At 51.6% G+C, this 20,569-nt stretch overlaps 1 protein-coding gene across 9 annotated transcripts in view; it reads left to right on the forward strand.

Annotated features, from left to right (window-relative positions):
- LOC311590450 (uncharacterized protein) overlaps nt 1-20,569 on the forward strand; it is a 49,443-nt gene that overhangs the window by 24,081 nt on the left and 4,793 nt on the right. For 2 of the 9 annotated variants that reach the window (XM_084769441.1, XM_084769436.1), the window contains exons 1-4: nt 1,972-2,483; nt 4,722-4,804; nt 15,933-16,036; nt 19,878-20,000. In XM_084769441.1, coding sequence (XP_084625567.1) covers nt 2,354-2,483; nt 4,722-4,804; nt 15,933-16,036; nt 19,878-20,000 — 440 coding nt within the window. In that variant the 5' untranslated portion in view covers nt 1,972-2,353. The other 7 variants (XM_084769440.1, XM_084769438.1, XM_084769439.1 and 4 more) reach the window with 7 other exon arrangements.

The raw sequence follows: 20,569 nt of genomic DNA on the forward strand, positions 1-20,569 counted from the left end.
TTCTTTGTTATCACATGCTCCCTTCTGGCTTTCAGTGGTCCCTTCCTACGCTTTAAGGCAATTCCAAGCAAGGAGGAAGGAGAAAATATTCCGAGTTATAGTTTCATCCTTAGTATTAATGCCGTTATTAACATGATGTCTAGTTTTAGGGAAAGCAAAGGTTTACCCTTACACTGTTAGTGAGTCTCCTCTGAATGCCCCCCACCTCCCATGGACCCACCTTTTGAGGTACAGGTTATGAGCTAGGAAGAGGAAGACAATATTTCCTGGGCCTAATAAGATTTTTCCAGGAAGTGCCATCCGGGGAGAGGAAGTGGAGTGGCCCACCCCTATGCCTATGTCTCTCCCAGCAGGAGCCCCACTGCAGCAGGAACTGGGGCCAGGATGCACAGGGGGCAGATTTCTGGGTGATGGGAGAAATGGGGCGGAGGCTTGGAGCGACATAAAAGACGGATCCACAGCTGTCTGCTTTTAATTATAATTATCCCTTTTGCTTCCTTTCTGGCTAATGAGGGGGGATTTAAATTTTTCCCCCTTTCTCTTCTTCTTTCCCTGGAAAGGAGGGTGGGGTGGGTTCAGGGTCCTCCTCCCCTTCCTTCCCTGTCCCTGGTTACTGGGGGAGAGGCAAGCTCCAGAGGGTGGCGACAGTATGAAGAGATTGTAGGAACAAAAGAGAGACAGGTTTGGATTGCTGGACACGTCCTCCTGGAGTTGGAGAGACCCCCCCCCATTCCATTGGCACCCCCTCCTATCAACCCCCCAGCTCCCTAGACAAGGAACCCAATGTCTTCCAGCCGGTGAGAAAGGAGCTAACGGGAGCCTGGGCTAGAGGAAAGGGAGGGTAGGGGTGGGGGTGCAAAATTAGTCTCAAAGGATCTTTATTTCTGAGCTAGTGAAGCAGATGTAATCAAGGGAGAGTGAAATAGTCATAATGGGAAGGAGGGGGGATGGGCCGCTGGACTGGGGTGGGGAGACTGGGTCCAGACAGGGCTGGGAGTTGGGGGATAGGGCGACTTGGAAGGGGGGGGCTGGCTCTCTACTATGGAATGGGTAAAGGCTACTGTTAGAAGATTCTGGACACTTCAACCCTCAGAATCCCTCCTTGGGGCTTAGGGATGCCTGGGCCAGAAGGTGGCTGGGACTGGCTCAGGAGAAGAAAGCCCTCTCACAGGCTCCCCATTTGAGGAAAGTAGTGAGGGGAAGGGAGACTGAAAGCCGTGGGGGGAGGGTGAGAGAGGGGAACCAGCCAGCAAGAGACTCAAGTGGCCTCCAGATCTGCGGGACAAAAGTTGGAGGGAGATTTGTGTGTGAGAGAGAAGGGAAGGGGGGGCCGTGGGGAGGGGGGGGCTTTGACAATGAACTTGAGACAAACTTCATTAGCATGCAGGCCTGCTGTCTGTCACTCTGAGCTCAGACTGAGTTCCCATGCAGGCCAGGAAGAGTGGGAGGGAGAAAGGGGGGAGGGCCTGAGAGTCGGGGTGAAAGAAAAGAGTCCCAACCCCCGGCCATTGTATCATTGGGGCCTCACCTTCCACCAAATATTAAGCCCTATCCCCTGGAAACCAACCTCCAAACCGTTCTTGTCCTCTAAGAACAAGATAATTTATCTCCACTTTGAGCCTGTGGTTCCACCCCTCCCGTCTAGACAGCCAAGAGCTGGTGCCTCCTGCCCCCCCAGTCAGATCTCAGCCTTTATCTTCCAATGGCTACTTACTCCTTCACAACCAAGGTCTAACCGTATGATTAATCCAGTCGGTGGGGCTAGGTGGCCAGGGTTGTTTTTGGGGAGGGAGGGAGGGACTGACCGACCTAACCTCAAGTGGCAAAAGGGTGTCTTCTTCTCCCTGAGTTGCTGTCAGTTCCACTCTCCACACGCCCCACATTCAGTCACAGCCTCAAGTTCAAAAGTGAATTAAAACTCAAAGAAGCCTGGAGACAGCGACAAGGGTACTTCTGCCATTCATTCTCTTCCCTTGCTTCCTTGGAGACAAGGGTGGCCTGGAGGAACAATAGTGTCCCCCTGGCCCCTTCTTCCTGCGTTAGGCTAGAAAAGGCAACAGAAAGCAGTAGAGATGACAAAGACACACACACACACACACACACACACACACACACACACACACACACACACACAGGCTTGAGGCTTGAGAAGGAAAGGGAAGGAGGCTCTGGCAGGGCAGGCTGGGTTTTTTTGTTTTTGTTTTTTGTTTTTGTTATTGTTTGTTTTTTTGTGGGGTTTTTTTTTTTTTTTTTTTTTTTTGGTGATGGTCCCAGATTGGGGCAGCATCCCCTCTTTTTCCTGGCTTTCCAGGGAGAGCAGCAAGAGAAAGAAAGAAGCAAACAAAATTCCTGAATGGATAGGAGATGCTACGTCAGCGGTACTGGAGCCTGCATCCACCACTCCACAAGAAGAGAAGAGCGAAGAGAGACCAGCGGTGTAGCGGCTGCGGGGCGAGTGGCCTCTCCCCTTTGCCCAGAAGAAGGTAAGTAGGTACTGGGGTCCAGGGAAAGACCTAGCCCCGGCAGTCATCCGGGCTGGGTTTGCGGAGTGGTGCCCTAGAGTCAAGGCAACCGAACCTAGCCTTCCTCCTGGCTAATGGAGGCTGGTACCACAGAAGGAAAGCTGGTAAAGATTTCGGGGGAGGCGGAGAGGGGTGCTCCATAAAAAGGAGGGAGGCGGCAAGGAGGCGTGTGTGGAATTGGCCTCTTGCCCACAAGGTTTCACTCCTTTCCCCGGGAATCCAGGGTATCCGTCTGTCCCGGAGCAAGGGCTCTGCCCCAGGCCAGAGGCCCCTGATCCCGCGCTCCCTACCCAGCCCCTGCCAGCCCAGAGCGCAGTAAATTAGTCAATGAGACTGGAGGTGGGAGGGTGGGGAGGGTCACAGTGCTACTGATCCTATTAATCTGCCCCTCCCTTCACTCCCCTAGACATAGCCGACGTCTTAATGCAGAGGGAGGCTGGAAGGACAGTGGGGAAGGGACGCAGGGAAGGGGGAATGGCTCTGTGTCTGCACTCCCCTCCCGGACCTCTCCCCTGTTCTGCCTTATTCTTCTCTGTCCCAGAGACTGGGTTTTAGGGTAGAACAAGTCTCAGGAGACTTCAGGGTGAGAGAAAAGGTGCCATGTTTCTAGGAAGATGGGAAGCCAGAATTGGGGGAGGGGGAACCCCAAACCGTTTTGCAGAATATATATATATATATATTAAGTTCATTAGTGAGGGCCAGATCTGGGGTTGGGGGGAGCGCTGATCCTGCCCTCTTCACATGTACCCGCACAGGGTTGTTCCATCTTGGGGTGGCTTCTGTTTTGTTTTGGTTTTTTGTTTGTTTGTTTGGTTGGTTGGTTGGTTGGTTGGTTGGATTTTTTAAATTTTTAAAAAGAGGACCAGGATGCACTCACTGCCTGCCCTAGGTCCCCACCTACAGAGTCTGGAATTAATGTGGAACAGTAAAGACTGAAACAGTAAAGACCAGAGGCTAGGTTCCCAGGATAGGCTGAGGCTGTGAGCTGCCCTACATGTGCACACACATGTTCTGTGTACACTGGGGTGGCTTCTTATGGCTGCCCTGGGCACTGTGAGCCTGGGGTGTCTGGGCAGCAATGAATAACCAGAGGAACCCCTGAGCTCTCTTTGAATTGGGCCAAAGGAGTAGGAGGCTTCCTTCAGAGCACCTGCCTTCTGGAAGGTCAGTAGATAGGGGATGAGGAGGGTTTTCTTTGAAAACAGTTTCAGACTGAGACCTTCCTCCTTGCAAGTGTGAGCCACTGAGCCCGTCACTTGAGCACTCCTGAGTGTGGGAAGTGGGGAAGAGGTCCACAGAACACTCCAGGAAAACCAGCCTGGGAATAAAGCTATTTCCTACTCACCAGGTCCCTGTTTTCCCTCCCAAATTCTTCTGCATATTGGTTCCTTCCTGGCTTAAAAAAGAAATAAAAAGGATTAGTATGGAATTGCATCTGCGTGTTTTTAGGAGTTACCTACGCTGTTCTCCAAACCCTAATTTAATCTTAATGTGAATAACTAGAAAAATACTGTGAAATATGTTTGGAGCCTCCACACCAAACATTAAATAATAAGCATTGCTTTGTATCCGTGCCCTTGTGTACACAAAAAGAAGAAAACTGACATTCGTGGCATGTCTTTTTGGATCCTGAGAGATACAAGGATTTGAAGGCAGAGATGGGCAGGGAAAGTAATGGAGCTAATGTGATTGCCAAGCTCTTATTTCATTATTATTTTTTAAAGATAAGGTACTGAACTTTTTTTTAAACCTCTTGCCTCACTTTATTGAATGCTGGGATTACAGGTGTGTACCACCATGCCTAGCTATGATTGAGAATATCTTTAATGCACACCGCACTTAACAGTTTGTAGGGCAGACAAATATAGACCTATCCCAGGCCTTTCAATCCACCTATGCACTGAGGTAGCCCAGGAAATCTGTGAGGAGAGCATGGGTGGGCCCCTCCGGGTGGCCTTTCCTCAGGCACTGGGCTTGAAGGTTTGGGGTGGAGATGTGAAGGGTGGTGGTGAAGTCAAGGCAGTGAGATCAGAGTCACCCTGCAGAATGGCAGGGTATCTGCCCACTCTTTTGTTGATCTAGCTGGGTAGCCCTGAGCCCTGAAGATTGAATTGGGGAGCAAAGGCAGAAAAACTGGGGAGCCTACTGATGGCAGGGAAAGAGGGCTGAACTCTGACCCCTGTGTTCTTCCCTCAACAGGAGCAGTTATCCAGAAGCAGGCAGGCCTCTTGTTCGTGTCATTCAGAAGTCATCATAGACTGGCCGGCACCTTTGGCTTTGGGGTATTTATTTCCTTCCTTGCTTTGGTTGAGCTGTGGGGGGGGGGGGGGTTGGAGAGGAGAAAAGAAAGCTAGTCCTGATCTCTCCCAGCTTCCCACCTTACTTGTTGTCCTTGGATTTTGATCTGTTTTGTAGTAAGATCTGCATTGTCAAAGCTAAGAAGCAATGCAACCACATAGCCTGGGACAAAAGGCCACCTTTGTATCTGGTTCTGTGCAGAGAGGAAAGCACTCTCTCTTCTTCCACAGCTTCCTGGGGGGGGGAAGAGATGGAAGTGTCGGGTTTGAGAAGGGGACAGAGATAGTTATGTGACCAAAAGGTAAATTGGGAGAGGAGTGCCTGATTGGAATGCATGGAGCCCTGAGGCTGTTAAGTAGCTGAGCAGGTGGGTGTGCTGGGCCCTGCACCTTTAAACGTTGGGAGGTGATACTGCTAGGCTTGTCGATGGATTTACCATTGAATCTGCCTGAGTTTACGGATAGGAGTGTGCATGCCTGTGCTTGAATGCAGGTCAGCTCACGCTAATGACAGTAGAAGGTCTTATGGAAAGAGCCCCATATGGTTGAATAAGCTGACCCTATGTCATCTCTGTCACCTTGTCTCACCTCCCTGCCACTGTAGGACTAGGGCAATAGGTAAGTGAGTCTGTGGGAGGAGCAGGAATAGCTGGGAAGGCAGCGTTTCCACAGGCTGGGAATGCTCCCACTCTTATGAGGAGGAAGGCTTTGCCTTCTGTGGACACCGCCTTTAGATCAGGTCTCCAGGCATCCCATCCACATGCACACATATGGCAGACTTAAAAAAAAACAACAGCAACAACAACTGCCGTTTTAAACTGCCAATTGTTACTTTTATTTGTCACAAGGCTACAGACATTGGAAATGTTTGATAACAGAATACTGTTTAATAGTCGCCATAATAATAATAATAATAATAATAATAATAATAATAATAATAATAATAATAATAATAAGCCTTTGTCACAGAGATAAGTACAGCTTCAGATGAAGCTCTTATATGTATCCTTAAAGCAAATCTACCTTGCAAACAAGGGGGAAAAATTGTGATTTTATTATGCTTTCCAACATAGGGCCCTTTTGCACTACCTGACTATTTCAAGAGTGCTTTACTGCCAAAGTATACACAGGGACTCAAAAGACAACACCCAGACTGCATAGCATAGCTGAGCCCGTGTGTTTCTCTTTCTGTGGGCCCTCCAGACACACAGACAATAGGTGGGCAGCTGTATGGAGAGGGGACATTGGCTTCAGTTGTGACTGTGGCTCACTGCTTGGGTGTTTGCCTAGTATATAATGAGTCCTGGGTTTGATCCCAGGGACCTCAAAGAATGAAGGCTCCTGGGACATTCACAGACTCTTATTAGAACGACAAGGAGTTGAGATGTTGTCCCAAGGAAGTACTTACAGTAAGGTCCACGGGGCACCAGAGACTAAGACTGTTTTGTGCTGGAGGAAACAGAGCGGACTCCCTCCAGCTCAGGAGCCCTGCAGACTTGCTGCATCTAGTTGGGGCCAATGGGATCCTCTGGCACAAATATGTTTCTTAAATATTCTGTATGAACTTCCCCTACTTTTTTCCTTTGTGAACAAAGAATATGTGGGTTTTTTAAAAAAACCTTCCTTCTTCTGGAGGCTACTTTTGAAGGAGTTTCTTGTTTAAACCTGAAAGAGCAGGGCTTATACACAAACTGATGGCAGTTAAAAGGAGCAGAGGAGCCCTACACTTCTTTCCAAGCATAAAGCATGGGTCCTTTTTGCGCTAGCCTGAAGGTGCTATTCACCTGCACCCCTGAAAAGAGGCAGCAGAATGCTAGCCTCCTCAGGAAGAGGGCAGAGGTGGACATCCTATGAGCAGTGGACAAGGACAGTCTAGACTAGCTCCGTGTTCTTCTGCCCCTAAAAAGCTCAAAGCCATAACAAGAGGCGGCAGGTCTGTATTCTGTATCTGCGGTGCAAAGAACACTTTGAGAAGCCAGCTAAATGTGCTCATTTCTTCTTTAAGGTTGATTTTGAGAGTCCAGTTGAGTCTGAATTTAGCCATTAGTAGTATGGGGAGGGAGTGTACACCAGACAAGGAAACCTTTGCATACAGCAAAAATACAGCAGTGTCTGAGAGAAAGGGGTTTACCGGGTCTCCAGGGCACGGGTTACGCCCTGCAGAAGGCAGGAAAAGACGAAAATTGGTGAGAAGAAAAGGGGACGGTTTAGCTAAGCAGACAAGGCTCTCTCTCCTAGGGAGCTGGCCCAACCCCCAAACTTCTAGGTGTTGGGAAGGCAGGAGGAGATGACAGAAAGGTACTTCAGGGGCTTTTAAGCCCTTTTGTGGGACTAGCAAACCAGTGTTCTTGGGTGCTTGGCCAGCCTGTGTGAAGTGTGCATTCAGTGTGTGTGTGTGTGTGTGTGTGTTATCCTGTGAAAGGGCGTGAGGGGGCATGCAGAGAAATATTCAAGGGGTTGTGGGCATGATGGAGAAACATGAGGGCCTTATGGGGATGGGTTAGGGACTTCATTTAACAAGCTCAGGAGGGCTGCCTAGAGAGTATTTGGAGAGCTCCCCTCTTTTTTTCCTGCAAGTTTAAGGGAGTTCCAGGAGCCCCTAAACCCTCAAGGCACCCCTTCTGAGCTGTAAAGTCACCTGAGGGGCTGGAGGAGACAGTGTAGGGTGTTGCTTTTTTCTCTGCTGCAGTCCTTTCAACCTCACCAGAGCTCACCTAGTTCTGCCATGGCAAAGCATTCAGGCTGTCAAAGCTTCTAAAACACCCCCACTGCCTGCCTCCCCCCCCACCCCCCCACCCCCCCCCACTCCCCCGCCTCTGCTGGGTTGTACCAATTTGTAATCTCAGCCCTTGGGAGGCTGAGGCAAGATGATCCAACCGTCCAGTGCTGATCTGGGCTAAAGTAAGCTCAAGGCTGCCCTGAGCAACTTAGTGAGACTCCAGCTTGGGGAAAGGCTCAGTGGTTGAGGAGCTGCCTGGCCTATGGGAGCCCCTGAGCTTAACCTTCCCAGTATTTACTTATCCTTAAGACACCCGGTAGAAGTTTGGCAAAAGATTCTGGCTAGCCCTGGTCCTGAGACTTGGAGAGATCTGCTGGCTACTTGCTTCCGTGTGCTGTCGCTATTCTGGCAGGGAACAGTTTGTAGGGTTTATCTCATCTCAGACCGGCCCCACCCCCAGCTATGCGTGCCAGCATTAATGCAACTGAACATTCAGACATTCTCCTGTTTTGGGGAGAAGCACTAAGTTAAACCTATTAGCCACAGCCTTCCATATAAGCAAGGCAGACAATACACAGGTCTGGCTTTGTTTTGGGCTGTTCATGGGACTTGCAGATAGAAAAATCCAGACTGGCCCAATAGACAAAATGATCACACACACACACACACACACACACACACACACACACACACACTGGACTGCTGGTGATTAGTGTTTAAAGGTCCCTGTTTACAGGAGCTGGCTGGTTTAATGTGAGAGGCAGGATTTAGGTATCTGGGCCAGTTTTATAGAAGGGACCTCGCAGAGGGCGAGCAGGAAGGAACGGGGCAGGCTCACTGGCACCCACAGCAGCTCTTGGGGGCCCAGAGCTTGCTTTGAGAACTTTGCCCTAGCTAGAACCCAGATCTTGCCCAACAGTAACCAGCTACTCCCCACCTCTTTTTCTGATTTTGCTCCTTCAGCAGAGAGAAGGACCTTCTGGCTGGACTAGATTGAGTGCTGGGTGGAGAAAGTTGAGGATGGGAATGAGCAGTTGAGTCGTCTTCCTGCTGGAAGCCAGGTCTAGAGGGTGCAGTGGAGCCTGGAGGAACACGGGTAGAGGGAGAGATCTAATTCCAGGCCTCTGGGGCCGGGGGGGGGGGGGGGGGCCGAATGAATTCTCAGCTCTGGTTATCCTTCCTCACCTAGAAATTTGACGCTGTAATTGGGCTCCCGGGATGCAGAAAAGAAGGCAGCCTTTGCTCGCCCATTGTCTCCTAGTGGGAACCTCAAACTGCAGAATCCTTCCTTCAATGTTTAGAGCGGAAAAAAACCCTGGACAAAAGAGATCCTTGCCTCTCCGAAATATTAGGGTCACAATTTAGGAAGGATTAGAACTCTCCTGATGGGAGAGGGCGGGGACGGATAAAGTCTCCAATCCGTACTCCTGCCTCAACCTCACCAGTTGCTGAGATTACAGGCGATCACTGCTCTTTGAGGGAATTTTGCCTGATCCGTTTTCCTTTGCTCACTGGTCCTGGTGCAATATACCGTACCGTAGCACCCAAATGGAAAAATGTAGGCTCTACAAGAGTGAGGGTGGCCATCAGAACCGCAAATGGCAATGGGTTACAGCCGTAGCAAGCGAGTAGTAGATGAGGCAGCAAAAGGCTGATGATCCGAACGAAGACATTGGTTCTCCCACCCTATCCCATTCTCTGGGGGAGGGGCACCCCAATTGCGAGCCTTGGACTGGCCTGGGGAGGGAAAGGGGCGGGCATGAGGTGGGGGGGGGGCTAACGAGGCAGTGACGTCAGACCAGGTATAGCCAATCAGAGGCTGGCCTGAGGAAGGAGTGTGAAGGGATGAATGAAAAGTCCGGAGCCTGAGAGCGCCCCCGCCAGAGCAGCGGCCAAGGCTGAGGAGGGAGCTGGGACTCGAGACCCTGCTCCACTCTGCCGGCTCCGGCTCGGCCCCGTCACCTGGTAAGCCCCGGTACCTTCGACCCACTTCCGTGGCGCTGCCCGGGTGGGAACGAGCCGGAAGACCGCGCAGGACAGCACCACCGGGCACCTTGGGCTTGATGTAAGTGGCGTGACCCGCGTGGGGCACGAGGTGGGGAAGCGCCTCAGAGTCCAGCGCGCGCGCGTCCGCCACCTGCGACCACGGAGCTCCACACCCACTGCGCGGTCTCTGGACCTCCTTCCAGTCGGTTCAGTCCAGATCGCCCGTTGTCAGCCACTACGGGTATATCTCGCTTAGACCTTTCCCCGCCCCCCTCCACCCCCACCACGGCAATTTTCACATCCCTGGGTGATTTCGGCTGCTTTTTTTTTTTTTTTCAAAACCGGCTCTCGCGGGTCTGTGGGTCTAAGGCTCTGTGCACCTGCTTTCCCCCCCGAAGCCCCAAGTCCTGACTGCTCGCCCATCTGCCTCTGGGTGGGGTCTTTGCCCTTGGTAGAGTCGCTGGAGAGTCTCGGGATCACCCTCCACCCGGCCGCCAGCCACAGGCTTCCCTCTGGGGCTTGGAGTTCCCCAGTGCTGGGGTTCCCGTCCCGGAGCTTCGCTGCCCGCTATCCCGCAGTCGGCAGCTCGGACCAGCTCTGCGAGCTCGGCTCTGCCGCACCCACGCGGAGCTCACACTCGACCTTCCAGAGCCGGGTGTGGACACCGAGGGGAAATTGGAGAGGCCACTACCTCGGCCCCTGCGGTCTTCCCGGGTGGCGCGAAAGACCCTGAGTCCTTTCCACCTGCACGGGCAGAACCCCGCTTCTGCGCCAGGAGGATTGGAGTAGGGTAATGGGCTTTCAGGCTTGGGGTTGCCTGGAGCCAGCCTGGATTCCCGACCTCAGAACGTCGGCGGTTGTACACTTTCCTCGCTTTTCTGAGGCCTCATCATGTCAGTGCATGAGATCCAGAACCCCATCTCTTCGTCTCCACACCACGCGTGTCCCCCACCCGCCGTCGAGCGACTCGAGACTGCGGAGGTCGTGGCGGCGGCCGGGAGGCTGCGTGGAAGAGGAGGCGGCGGCCAGGAGGCGGGGTTGGTTGTTATCTTTGGTTATCTAGCTGTATGAGTGGTGTGGAGTCTTCATAAAGCTAGATAACCGAAAGTAAAAATAACCCCATACACTGCGCAGAGGGCCCGGAACGCTGGTGGCGGTGGGGATGCAGGAGGGAGAGTCACTCCAGGGGTCCCTCGAGGCTGGAAGGCTGGGGGTGGGTGAGAGGGGGTCGTCGCCTTCGAGGGTTGCTTAGCCAGAGCCACCTCTCAGTCCCCACCCGCGACGCGCTGAGCTGGGAAGAAATCAAGAAGCCGCTGGAGGCCTAGTCAGAACCGAGCACTCGGGCCTCAGTCCCGGGAAGCTGCTCCTGGGAGCCCTTGGAATCTGGTTGAAGGGTTGTGGGGGACTTACAAGCCCCTTCCCCCTGCCACCCCCTGCCACCCCACCCCACCCCCCACCCCCCGCCTCGACGCCTCCCAGGAGCAACTGCGGGTGGCTGGTGGTGTGAACTGCTTCCTCTGGCCTTCGAAGCGAAGCGACTGATGGAGTTCGAGGTTCGTAGGCTATCTCTAGGAAGCTGGCTTTTGCTTTGATGGGTTCCCTGGAGACTTTAAGCTTTACTGGGAGGCAAGATTGTCCAGGAGGGAAGAGGGCTAGGAGTCGGGGAGGCTTAAAAATAAACACACACAACGAAAGTCTGAGGGAGAGCGGCGCGAGGGATGCAGAACCAAACACACAAGGGCAAGGGCTATGGTGGCCAGAGACCCTTTTGTCCCACAGGACCTTCTGGGATCCTGGGGTGCGCGTTCTTTGCTTTCACTTTGTACCTTCAGGACCCCAGCGAAGTCTAACAAGACTCTCAGGCTCCTCTGCCATTAATGGCCCCAGGTGTGGAGTGGGGAGGGGGCGTCTGTCGGGCAGCCCACCTACTAGTCCTAGCCTCACGCTTAAAACCCACGTCCCAAAGGACAAATGGCCTCAAGGAGCTCTGAAGAGCTCAAACACAAAGGAATGTGTAGCCGTGCTGCCCAGAGCAAGCAAAGAATTAGAGAGATTAATTGGGGCTCCTGTTAAAGAAAAAAAAAAAAAAAAAAAGAATCTATTTATCTGGCCTGACCTAAATATTTTAGTAAAAGAGGGTTTCTGCAGCTGAGAAGATGGCCTACCAAACATGGCCAGGGTTAGGAATCCCCTTCTGCATTCACATGGCTCTGGTCCCGACCTGACTACCTAGCACTTGGAGACAAGAGCTGTAAGGACTAATAAGGGGCATAAAAACTGGGCAAAATGTCATTGTATAGACCCCAGTGTCTTTTGTAAATTTAAAACTCCCCCCCCCCAGGACATGATTTTATAGCTAGAAGATAATCGTTCAATTTTGTATTATGTGTGTGTGGGAGGGGGGAATATTCGAGAATCCAAATTCAAAATTTGGAGCATCAGAAACCTATTTCCCTGTGTGTCTCCTTCAGCGATCTGGGGGTGGGGGGAGAGGTTGTAATTTGTTTTGTTTTGTTGAGGGGGGATGGAGCCCGAATTGAAGAGAAGGGGAACTAGGTCTAGGCTCCAGGTCCACAGGCCTCTCTTCTTTTCCCGGTCACCTAAGACTGCCAGGGAAGTCTGTTATCCCACATCACAGAGCCCTAAGGGAGCAGCTGATGTTACCCAACGGCCTGACACCCGGAGCTCCTTTCCATCGACTCCATCTTGGAGAAAACGACACCCTCCCCCCCACCCCACAGGAAGCCAACTGGGCTGAAGGAAGACAGGGGAGTGCAGAAAAGAGAAGCCTTGGTGTCATTAGGGATTTGCATGGTCAGAGAAGGAGCATCGGTAGAATAACCTTCCTTATCGGTACCATTTGTGAATGCTTCATGCATGGTGTTGGAAACGTGTAGCCCAGTCTACATAGTAAATTCCAGGACAGCCAGGGCTACACTCCATCACAGCACAGGTCTATAATCTCAGCACTTGGGAAGCAGAGGAGGGGTGGGGGCTCAGGAATTGATTGAAGACGGTCATCCTTGTCTACATAGTAAGTTCCAGGCCAGCCTGGAGCCCCCCACCTCTGCCAGCTCATCTCCGGGAGACTTAGATCCTCTTATTATTGTCATCTCCCAAGAGCACACCGGTCTACAGGCTCTCCAAAGAGAATGGAAGACTTTCAGGGAGAGGAGGAATAGAGACTAGGGGCATTGGGCTGCTGCGGGCTTGTGTCTTCTTTAGGTGCACACTGTGGCTGTGTGGGTGGGTGCTCAGCAGTGCAGCAGGTGCTGTTTGTGTGTCTGATGATGAGAACAGCAAAACAGCAGTGTGTGTCTTGGTATGAGGCTTTCTGGTGAGCTAGGGAACTGAGCTGGGACTATGAGGATGCTAGGGTGTGGGGAGCTCGCACCACAGAAAAGGGCTGGAGCCATCACAGAGACATCAGTAGTCTCCTCCTCCTCCTCTCCTTTGTTTAAAAAAAATATTGCTGTAATTTTTTTTCACTTGTTTTGTGTCTGTAGTCATGCGTCTGTAGGTCAGTGGACAATTTGTGAGAGGCAGGTTCTTGCCTTCAACCATGGGGTTCTGGGGGCATAGAAATCAAACGTCAGGGTTGGTGGTGACCACCTGCTCACACTCTCTCTCTCTCTCTCTCTCTCTCTCTCTCTCTCTCTCTCTCTCTCTCATTTTGTTTTTGAGACAGATTGTAGCCCAGGCTTATGTGGAGCTTGTGGCAATCCTCCTGCCTCAGCCTCCCAAATGCTGAAATTAATTACAGGCATAAGTCACTGTGCCTGGCTCACCACCCTCTTTATATCACATAGCCCTCCTTACCCAGTTAAACTGTATAGAACTGCTTTGATGGGGACTCCCCCCCCCTTTTTTTTTTTTTTGAGACAGGGTTTTTCTGTAGCCCTGGCTGTCCTGGACTTGCTTTGTAGACCAGGCTGTCCTGGAACTCACAAGGATCCACCTGCGTATGCCTCCCTAGTGCTGGGATTAAAGGTGTGCACCACCACACCAGCCCAGGACTCACATTTTACCAGCTGCCCAACTGAGAAACCTCCTTAGTTTAAGAACTGCAATGTGTATTTTTCAGTTTGCTACATCCACCAGATTTCCTGGAAACCAAATTCACATCTGGTTTCTTTTCTTTAAAATTTTTTTTTGAAAATGTGTGTGTGTGTGTGTGTGTGTGTGTGTGTGTAAGTGTTTTCCCTGTATATGTGTCTATGCACCATATGTGTAATGCCCTTGAAGGCAAGAAGAGGGTTCTGGATCCCCTGAAACTGGGGCTACAGCTGTTTGTGAGCTGTCTTGTGGGTCCTCTGGAAGTAGAGCCAGTGCTCTTAACCACTGAGCATCATCTCTTGTGCCCCTTCAGCTAGTTTCTTGACCCATTTTCCTTTAAGTCCTTTTGTGGAGCTCTCAAAGCCCAAGCAGCTGAAGACAACTTTCTTGTAAATACCTGACTCCAGTTTTACATGATCACCTAGATTCAACCCCGAGCCAACAGTCCCACGCCTTCCAGGCATCGACAATGTCTTGTAGAGCCAGACATGGTGGTAGATGCCTTTACTCCCAACATCCAAAGAGACAGAGGCAGGTGGATCTCTGTGAGTTTGAGGCCAACCTGATCTACATAGTAAGTTTCAGGACACCCAGAGCTACATAGTGAGACCCTGTCAATAATAGTAATAATGATGATGATGATGATGATGATGATGATTATAATAATAATAATAATAATAGTAATAATAATAATAATAAAGAAATGGGGTTTTCCCTTAAGCATGCCACATACACACTGCATTTGAGTTTCCCAGGTTGTTCTGTGTGGCAAAGGATGACCTCCACACACCATGTGGTGAGACCCGCTGGGATGCAGTCCTTCACTGCAGAGGATGGAAGGCTGTAGCTTGGAAAGATCTCTTTGAGATGTTTGTGACTAACGAACTGTAAACCTTTAAAAGGGGGAGCAAGGAAGATAGATACCCTGGGGAAGAGTTGGGGTCTACATGTCACTATTCATAGTCACCCCCACCTATACCTATCTTTGTCAAATTTTTTAGGGCACACTTTCACTTTTAGCCCAGATTGGCCTAGAACTCTCAAGATACCCTGGGGTGGCCTCTAACTGATGGTGATCCTCTTGCCTCAGCCTTCCAATGCCCGGATTACAGGCGTGCCCGGCTTTGTGCTCTTTCTTCTACAAACACATGTAGCTGAAACACTGACCTACACATAATGTGTAAGTGATATTTACAACCCTTGGCCATTAGATATCTAGTTTCTAAAAGCAGGCGCTGAGCTTAGTGGGTCAAGTCTATAATCGCAATACTCAGGAGGCTGAGGCAGGAGGGTCCAGAATTCAAAGCCAGCTTGTTCACACTGAGACCTTGCCTAAGAAAATAATTTTTAAAAGACCCCGTAGTAGAGGAGGTGGGATTGTTGTACCAGTAGGCAAGATGGGGCAACTCCCCCAGGAGATAAGTGAGTTTGGGCTCATCGTGGTTTTTAAATCACTGTGGAGGAGGGGAAACAAATTGAGAAAAAAACGTCTTGGGCTTTTGAGGAGAATGGAGAACAGAGTTATGGGAGGACGGGTGGGTGGGTATGCTTTTATCGAGGAGAGAGGTGAGAAAAAAGGGAGGTTCCTTGCCACCCAGGCTCTGCCAGAGCTAGAGTGACACCCCCTACTCCTGCCCTAATCCCCCATTAGGGCAGCTCTGAGCTTGTTATGACAGCGGCTGAAGGCGGCTGAATTGCTGTTTGCTGTGTCTGCTAATTGGGCTGAAGGGCTGGAGTCTGGACACTGAAAGGGACCATTGTGGCTGTTTACCTTCCACAGCTGCCTCCCTGGGACCTTCTGGTTGAGGGGAGCAGCATGCCCTCAGGTTGTGACACCCATTCCCTGTGTCTACACAAGGGCACCCCGTGGAGACACTGCTCACCCCATTGCCTTGTGTGGTGTGAGTTTCCAGAGCTCCTCGGAAGAGCTGAGCCTGACACCTGACTGGGCCTCTTTTCCTCCAGTGGCTCAGGCGGGTGCCTTTTCTTATCTGCCTCCTTCTGGGCCAGTGCTTCTAGACTTGATTACACATCACAACCATCCTCCACCCCCAACCCCAACCCCCAGCCCCTATACAGATGTTTGGGCTTGGCCCAGGCCAGAAAAATGAGAGAGGGCGTGGAGCCTTGGAGTCTGCACCACAGATACAGTCTCACCTCTGTGTTGAGGCCACATGCTCACCTTCTTCCAGAGGAGAGCTGTGCTAATCTGGGGCTCTTGAAGATCTAGGATGAAGGGGTAGGAAGTTCAGGATTCCTGGGCTCCCCTCACAACAGCAGGGAGACTTCTTTCAAAGTTGCCTTTTATCTTTCCTTACTGTATCCAAATGTTTCTGCTTCTCTTCCCTTCAGCTTCTCCCCTGGGCGGGTGGGTGCTCCACCCTCCCGCCCTCTCTTTGCCCCGTGGACAAGCACAAGAGGACCAGTGAATCCAGCACCGCGGACAGCTCCCAGCGGTGAGTGAGCCTGCTGACCCCTTCCAGAGCAGGGAGGTCCTTCTGTCTGCGCTTCCGGCAGACGTCCAGTGCTGCCTGCTGGATCTGAGGGTGGCTGAGGGAATGCGGCATGGCTGCCTCGGGAACACTGGGCTGGAACTTGATGAGGACACTGATGGGAGCTGTGGTAGAAAGGCAGAAGGTCAGAGGTCAGGAAGGATCCCCCGTGAGTCAAGACAAAGAACGCACAGACCAAATGAAGCTAAAACAAGCTTCTGCCATTGTGCATAACCCAGGGAGGGAAAGAATCGTGACACAGGTTATCCAGCCGGTGAGTAAAGCCTGGAGGCGCAGGCGCCTGCATCCAGCCTGGCCTCTTTTGCATCTGATTCCCCTTTTAGGAATCTCCCTGCCCCGTTAGTTTCCTATGGGATGTTACACACAGGAGGACAGGATGCAGAACTGGGGATGAGAGGTTATCCATGAGAACCAGGAAGAGGTGGAGCTGAGTGTTCTGTCTGACCAGGCTTTGGAGGGAAAGCCCTGCAGAAGGCATGGGAAGGTTTACCTAGCAGAAAAGGCAAGGGGGCCACCATCTGCCAGGGTAGAGAGGCCAGCGGATGGCCCCAGGAGTCTCCGGAGGCCAGCAGGAGTCATGCAAACTGGAACGGGGCCTGGGAAAGGCCCTTCTGTGTGCCCGTGCTTGCTCCCCCAACACCGTGAGCCTAGAAACAAAGGGACCATTCTCTCATATTTGATGCTGCCATCTCCGGCTGGCAGTGCCAGGTGGCAGGGGCATCAGGGGGTGTCAATCCATTATCCACCTCCCCCAACCCCTAAGTCCTCTGGGGCTGAATGTTGGGGAGGTGGGTGTTCTAGGCTATGTTGCCATGGTAACCACCCCAACCCCCAACCCAAAAGCACACAAAAAGATAGCTCTCACCCCCATCTCTAGGAGAAACCTGGGTCTGCCTGGGAATCTTCCCTGAGAACCCTCCTCCCTAACAGACAGCCACGCAGCCACCTTTATGCATGCAGCACCCAGAACCAAAGGCCCATAGGGCAGTGAGGCTGGCATAGTCAGTATTCAGGCAAAGATGAACAGTGGGCACCCACCCCGGCTACTTAACCTTTTCCCTCAAGCCCTCCTGTGCAGTGGGCTATGTTGGGACCTTGGCCTTCTGCACTTTCCCAGAAATAAGGGACACCTGCTACCTTTAGCAAACCTCCAGGCTGTGGGAACCGAAAGGAGGAGGGAGCCATTCCTGACACCCTCCATCTGTACCCTCGCCATTACTCATTAGGCATTCTGCCCCCTCCTTCCGCTCGTTAAGCCTTATTTGCATATATTTGCATAATACAGTTCATTTGCATTGCAGGAGGCTCATGGTAGAAGCCAGGAAAAAAAGAGGTGGGGGGGGGTTAGAGAAGAGAAAAAGGGAGAGATTTTGTTTTCATCAAAGTGAGGGGGGCAGAGCTGGGGGAGAAGTGGCAGGAAGAGGGTAGAAATAAAAACTCATACTCCTCTCTTTCTTCCCTTTTGCCCTCCCTCCCTGAGCTGGACTCAAATGCCAAAGAGAGATGCCAAGGGACTTCCTTTTCTGTCTTTTTTTTTTTTTTTTTTTTTTTTGTCTTGCTTCCTCCGGCCTTGGCTCCTCAGTCGGGGCGTTGGGGGGGGGGCACCTTGTTGGAATTGGGCTTCAGAAAGAAAGCCGGGTAGGCTGTGGGAATGGAAACATAGGAAGAGGGAAGCCGCCATCTTAGGTAGCTGGCGAGTATAAAATGGCCGACTCTGAGCACTGTGGGCCACAAGTCAGCCTGGGAGGTGGACATGAAGGAGAACGACACCACAGGTTCCCGGCTGGTCCAGAACAGACATGAATATCACTATCAGCGAAATTAGAAAGGGAGAAAGAGAGGAGGAGGAGAGGTGGGGAGTGCTGTTCCCAGAAGAGCTGTGGGCTTCAGCATCCTAGCAGGGTGGTAGAGAAGCCTCATCCCTGGGTACACACCTCGGAGGACTCAAGACTATGGGTAACACCAAAGGTGCAGGAGAATCAAGGTTGGAAGGACCAGAAGGAGAGGGGTGTGGCGGGCAGGATCATCCTTCCGGTGGAGGGCTTCTGGGCTGTGGAAAGCCACCGGAGACTAGCAGTATAGCTTTCAGCCCGGCTGGCCAGTATCTTCACAACTTGTGTGAAACTGTCTCCTCTTTAAGACCATTCAACTCTCAACTGGGCCAGCAGCTTTCCTTGCCCTTTGTGGATAATGTCATGCCAATTTAATCTTCCCAACCTCTGCATTGGCCTTGCTTCTTGTGTTTTAGCTTAAGTAACTTGTTGGGCCTATGGGTCAGCGAGCTCCACACAGAAGTGTCAGCCTTTTGATGTCTCCCTCTTAGTCACTAGTCACTTTTTTACTTCAGCCATCCACTGATCGGAACTCACTTGTTTTCTTCTCTCTCTCTCTCTCTCTCTCTCTCTCTCTCTCTCTCTCTCTCTCTCTCTGTTGTTGTTTATAATTTTGTTTCAAAACAGGTTTCTCTGTGTAGCCCTGACTGTCCTGTAACACACTCTGTAGACCAGGCTGGCCTTGAACTCAGAGATCCACCTGCCTCTGCCTCTGCCTCTTAAGTGCTGAGATTAAAGGCTTGCACCACCACCAGCAGCACCTAGTCTCTTCCAAAGCAATGATGGCATGGCTTTAATCCCAGCACTTGGGCGGCAGAGGCAGGAAGATCTCTGTGAGTTCGAGGCCAGTCTGGTCTACAAAGTGAGTTCCAAGACAGCCAAGGCTACACAGAGAAACCCTGTCTTGAAAAAAAAAAAACCCACAGAGTTATACCTTATCCACTGCCCAATGTCCTGTCATTGTCTCCCAGATCAGAGCCTGGAGCCTGGAGTAGTGACATGCCCCAGGCCATGCTACAGAGAACACTGGGAAGGGGCCTGTTCTTCTAGCCTTCCACCCTCTGGGGTGGCAGTGCTCAGGAGGAGGTCCTTCCTAGGGAGCTGAGATGCTCACTGGTGTGAGTTGGGACACCCTCTTGTTTTCTTTCCTCTAAGCTTGTAGGCCCTTGGGTTCCCATTTTTAATTCTTAGTTTGTTGGATTTATTTTATTTTATGTAATATTTTATTTCATCTTTGTATGTGGAGCACATGCATGCCTGGTGCCCATGGGAGTCCGAAGAAATCACTGAAGCCCCCAAAACGGGGGTTACAGGTGGTTGTGAGCTGGCATGTAGGTGCTGAGACCTGAACCTGGGTCCTCTGGAGGAGCAACGTATGCTCTTAACCCCTGAGCCACCTCTCCAGCCCCAGGTTCAAATCTTGAGCACTGTCTGGGCTTTCCCTGTATCCAGATCAGTCTCACCAAACCCTGCCATTCCCTCCTTGTGCCAGCTGTTGTGTCCAAGCTTTTCTTTCCATTACGCCTCCACGTTGACTCCTTGCAGGCTCTTTAAATGCCTAGTTCATGGCAGGTATGGCTGGAGGAGACTCCCCTGGCCCTGCAGAGGGGACGGTCTAGTGGAAAAGCAGACACAACCCACCCCAGGCCAGCGGTTTTCCTGTAACAAAGCCCAAGGGCTCCCTGGAGGAAAGCAGCAAGACAAAGTAGTCAAGACTTTGGGAAGGTAGATGGTGGGGAGTACCAAGGTAGAAATAAAGAGCATCGTATATTTGGGTACTTGCCTGTCCCTCAAAGAAGTGGAGCCTTAGATGCTGAAACAGGGAAGCTGGCTTAATGGTAGGGGTTCAAGGAAGTCATCCGTGGGCTCAGAGATGCTAGGTCATAGCACCTGGCCGGGAGGTGGTGCATAATGCCTGTGAGGTTTACATGCATACAATCTGCTGTTTTCAGAGGTCTCACATTAAAAACAGAGAGAATTAGGAAGTCAAGGACTACAAGGCCAACAAGTGCCAGCGCGGGGACATGCAGACAAGGAGGAAGTTCTACTCAGCACTTCCTGGAGGAAGTAAAGGGGTAATGAGAGTGGGGAGAGGGGTCCAGGGCTTAGTCTGAGGGGATTCCATGAGAGCAAATGGGGTAGGGAAAAGAGAAAGTGCTGCTGGTCCCCAGGCTGCAGTGTCAGCAAGATGCCAGTCTTTACACAAAGGCTGCATTGTAAGTGGCCTTGGCAGTGGCTGTCAGGTGAGGGGACTTAGCTCCTAGGGCCTTCAGGGCACTCGGGATAGAGCTGGAGGTGGCCTCAGGCTTCCAGCAGGTCTGCAGCAGGAGCAAGAAGCTAGCCCTGCCCCCGCCCCCTCCCATTCTTCTAGCTGTGCCTCCTGAGCCTTTCCAGCCCGCACATGCCTTCCCAGGCTTTGGGCCTAGTCCCACTGGGCCCCACAGGGACTATCACAAGGGACTTCTTACAGTGAAGACTGTATTGGGAAGATGGAAAAACAGCACTGACCAGAGGCAAAAAGGAGTCTCAGGCACTTTCACTGTCTCCATCATTTTGTCTTCCTTGGCATAAGTTCTTTCCTGGCCCCACTTCCAGGTCCCTCCCTGCTTTTCAGCAGTGAAAAGAAACCATCTCCCTCATCTTC

This window comes from Acomys minous (genome assembly GCF_964271855.1).
Source record: "Acomys minous genome assembly, chromosome: 19".
In the NCBI taxonomy this organism is placed as follows: domain Eukaryota; kingdom Metazoa; phylum Chordata; class Mammalia; order Rodentia; family Muridae; genus Acomys; species Acomys minous.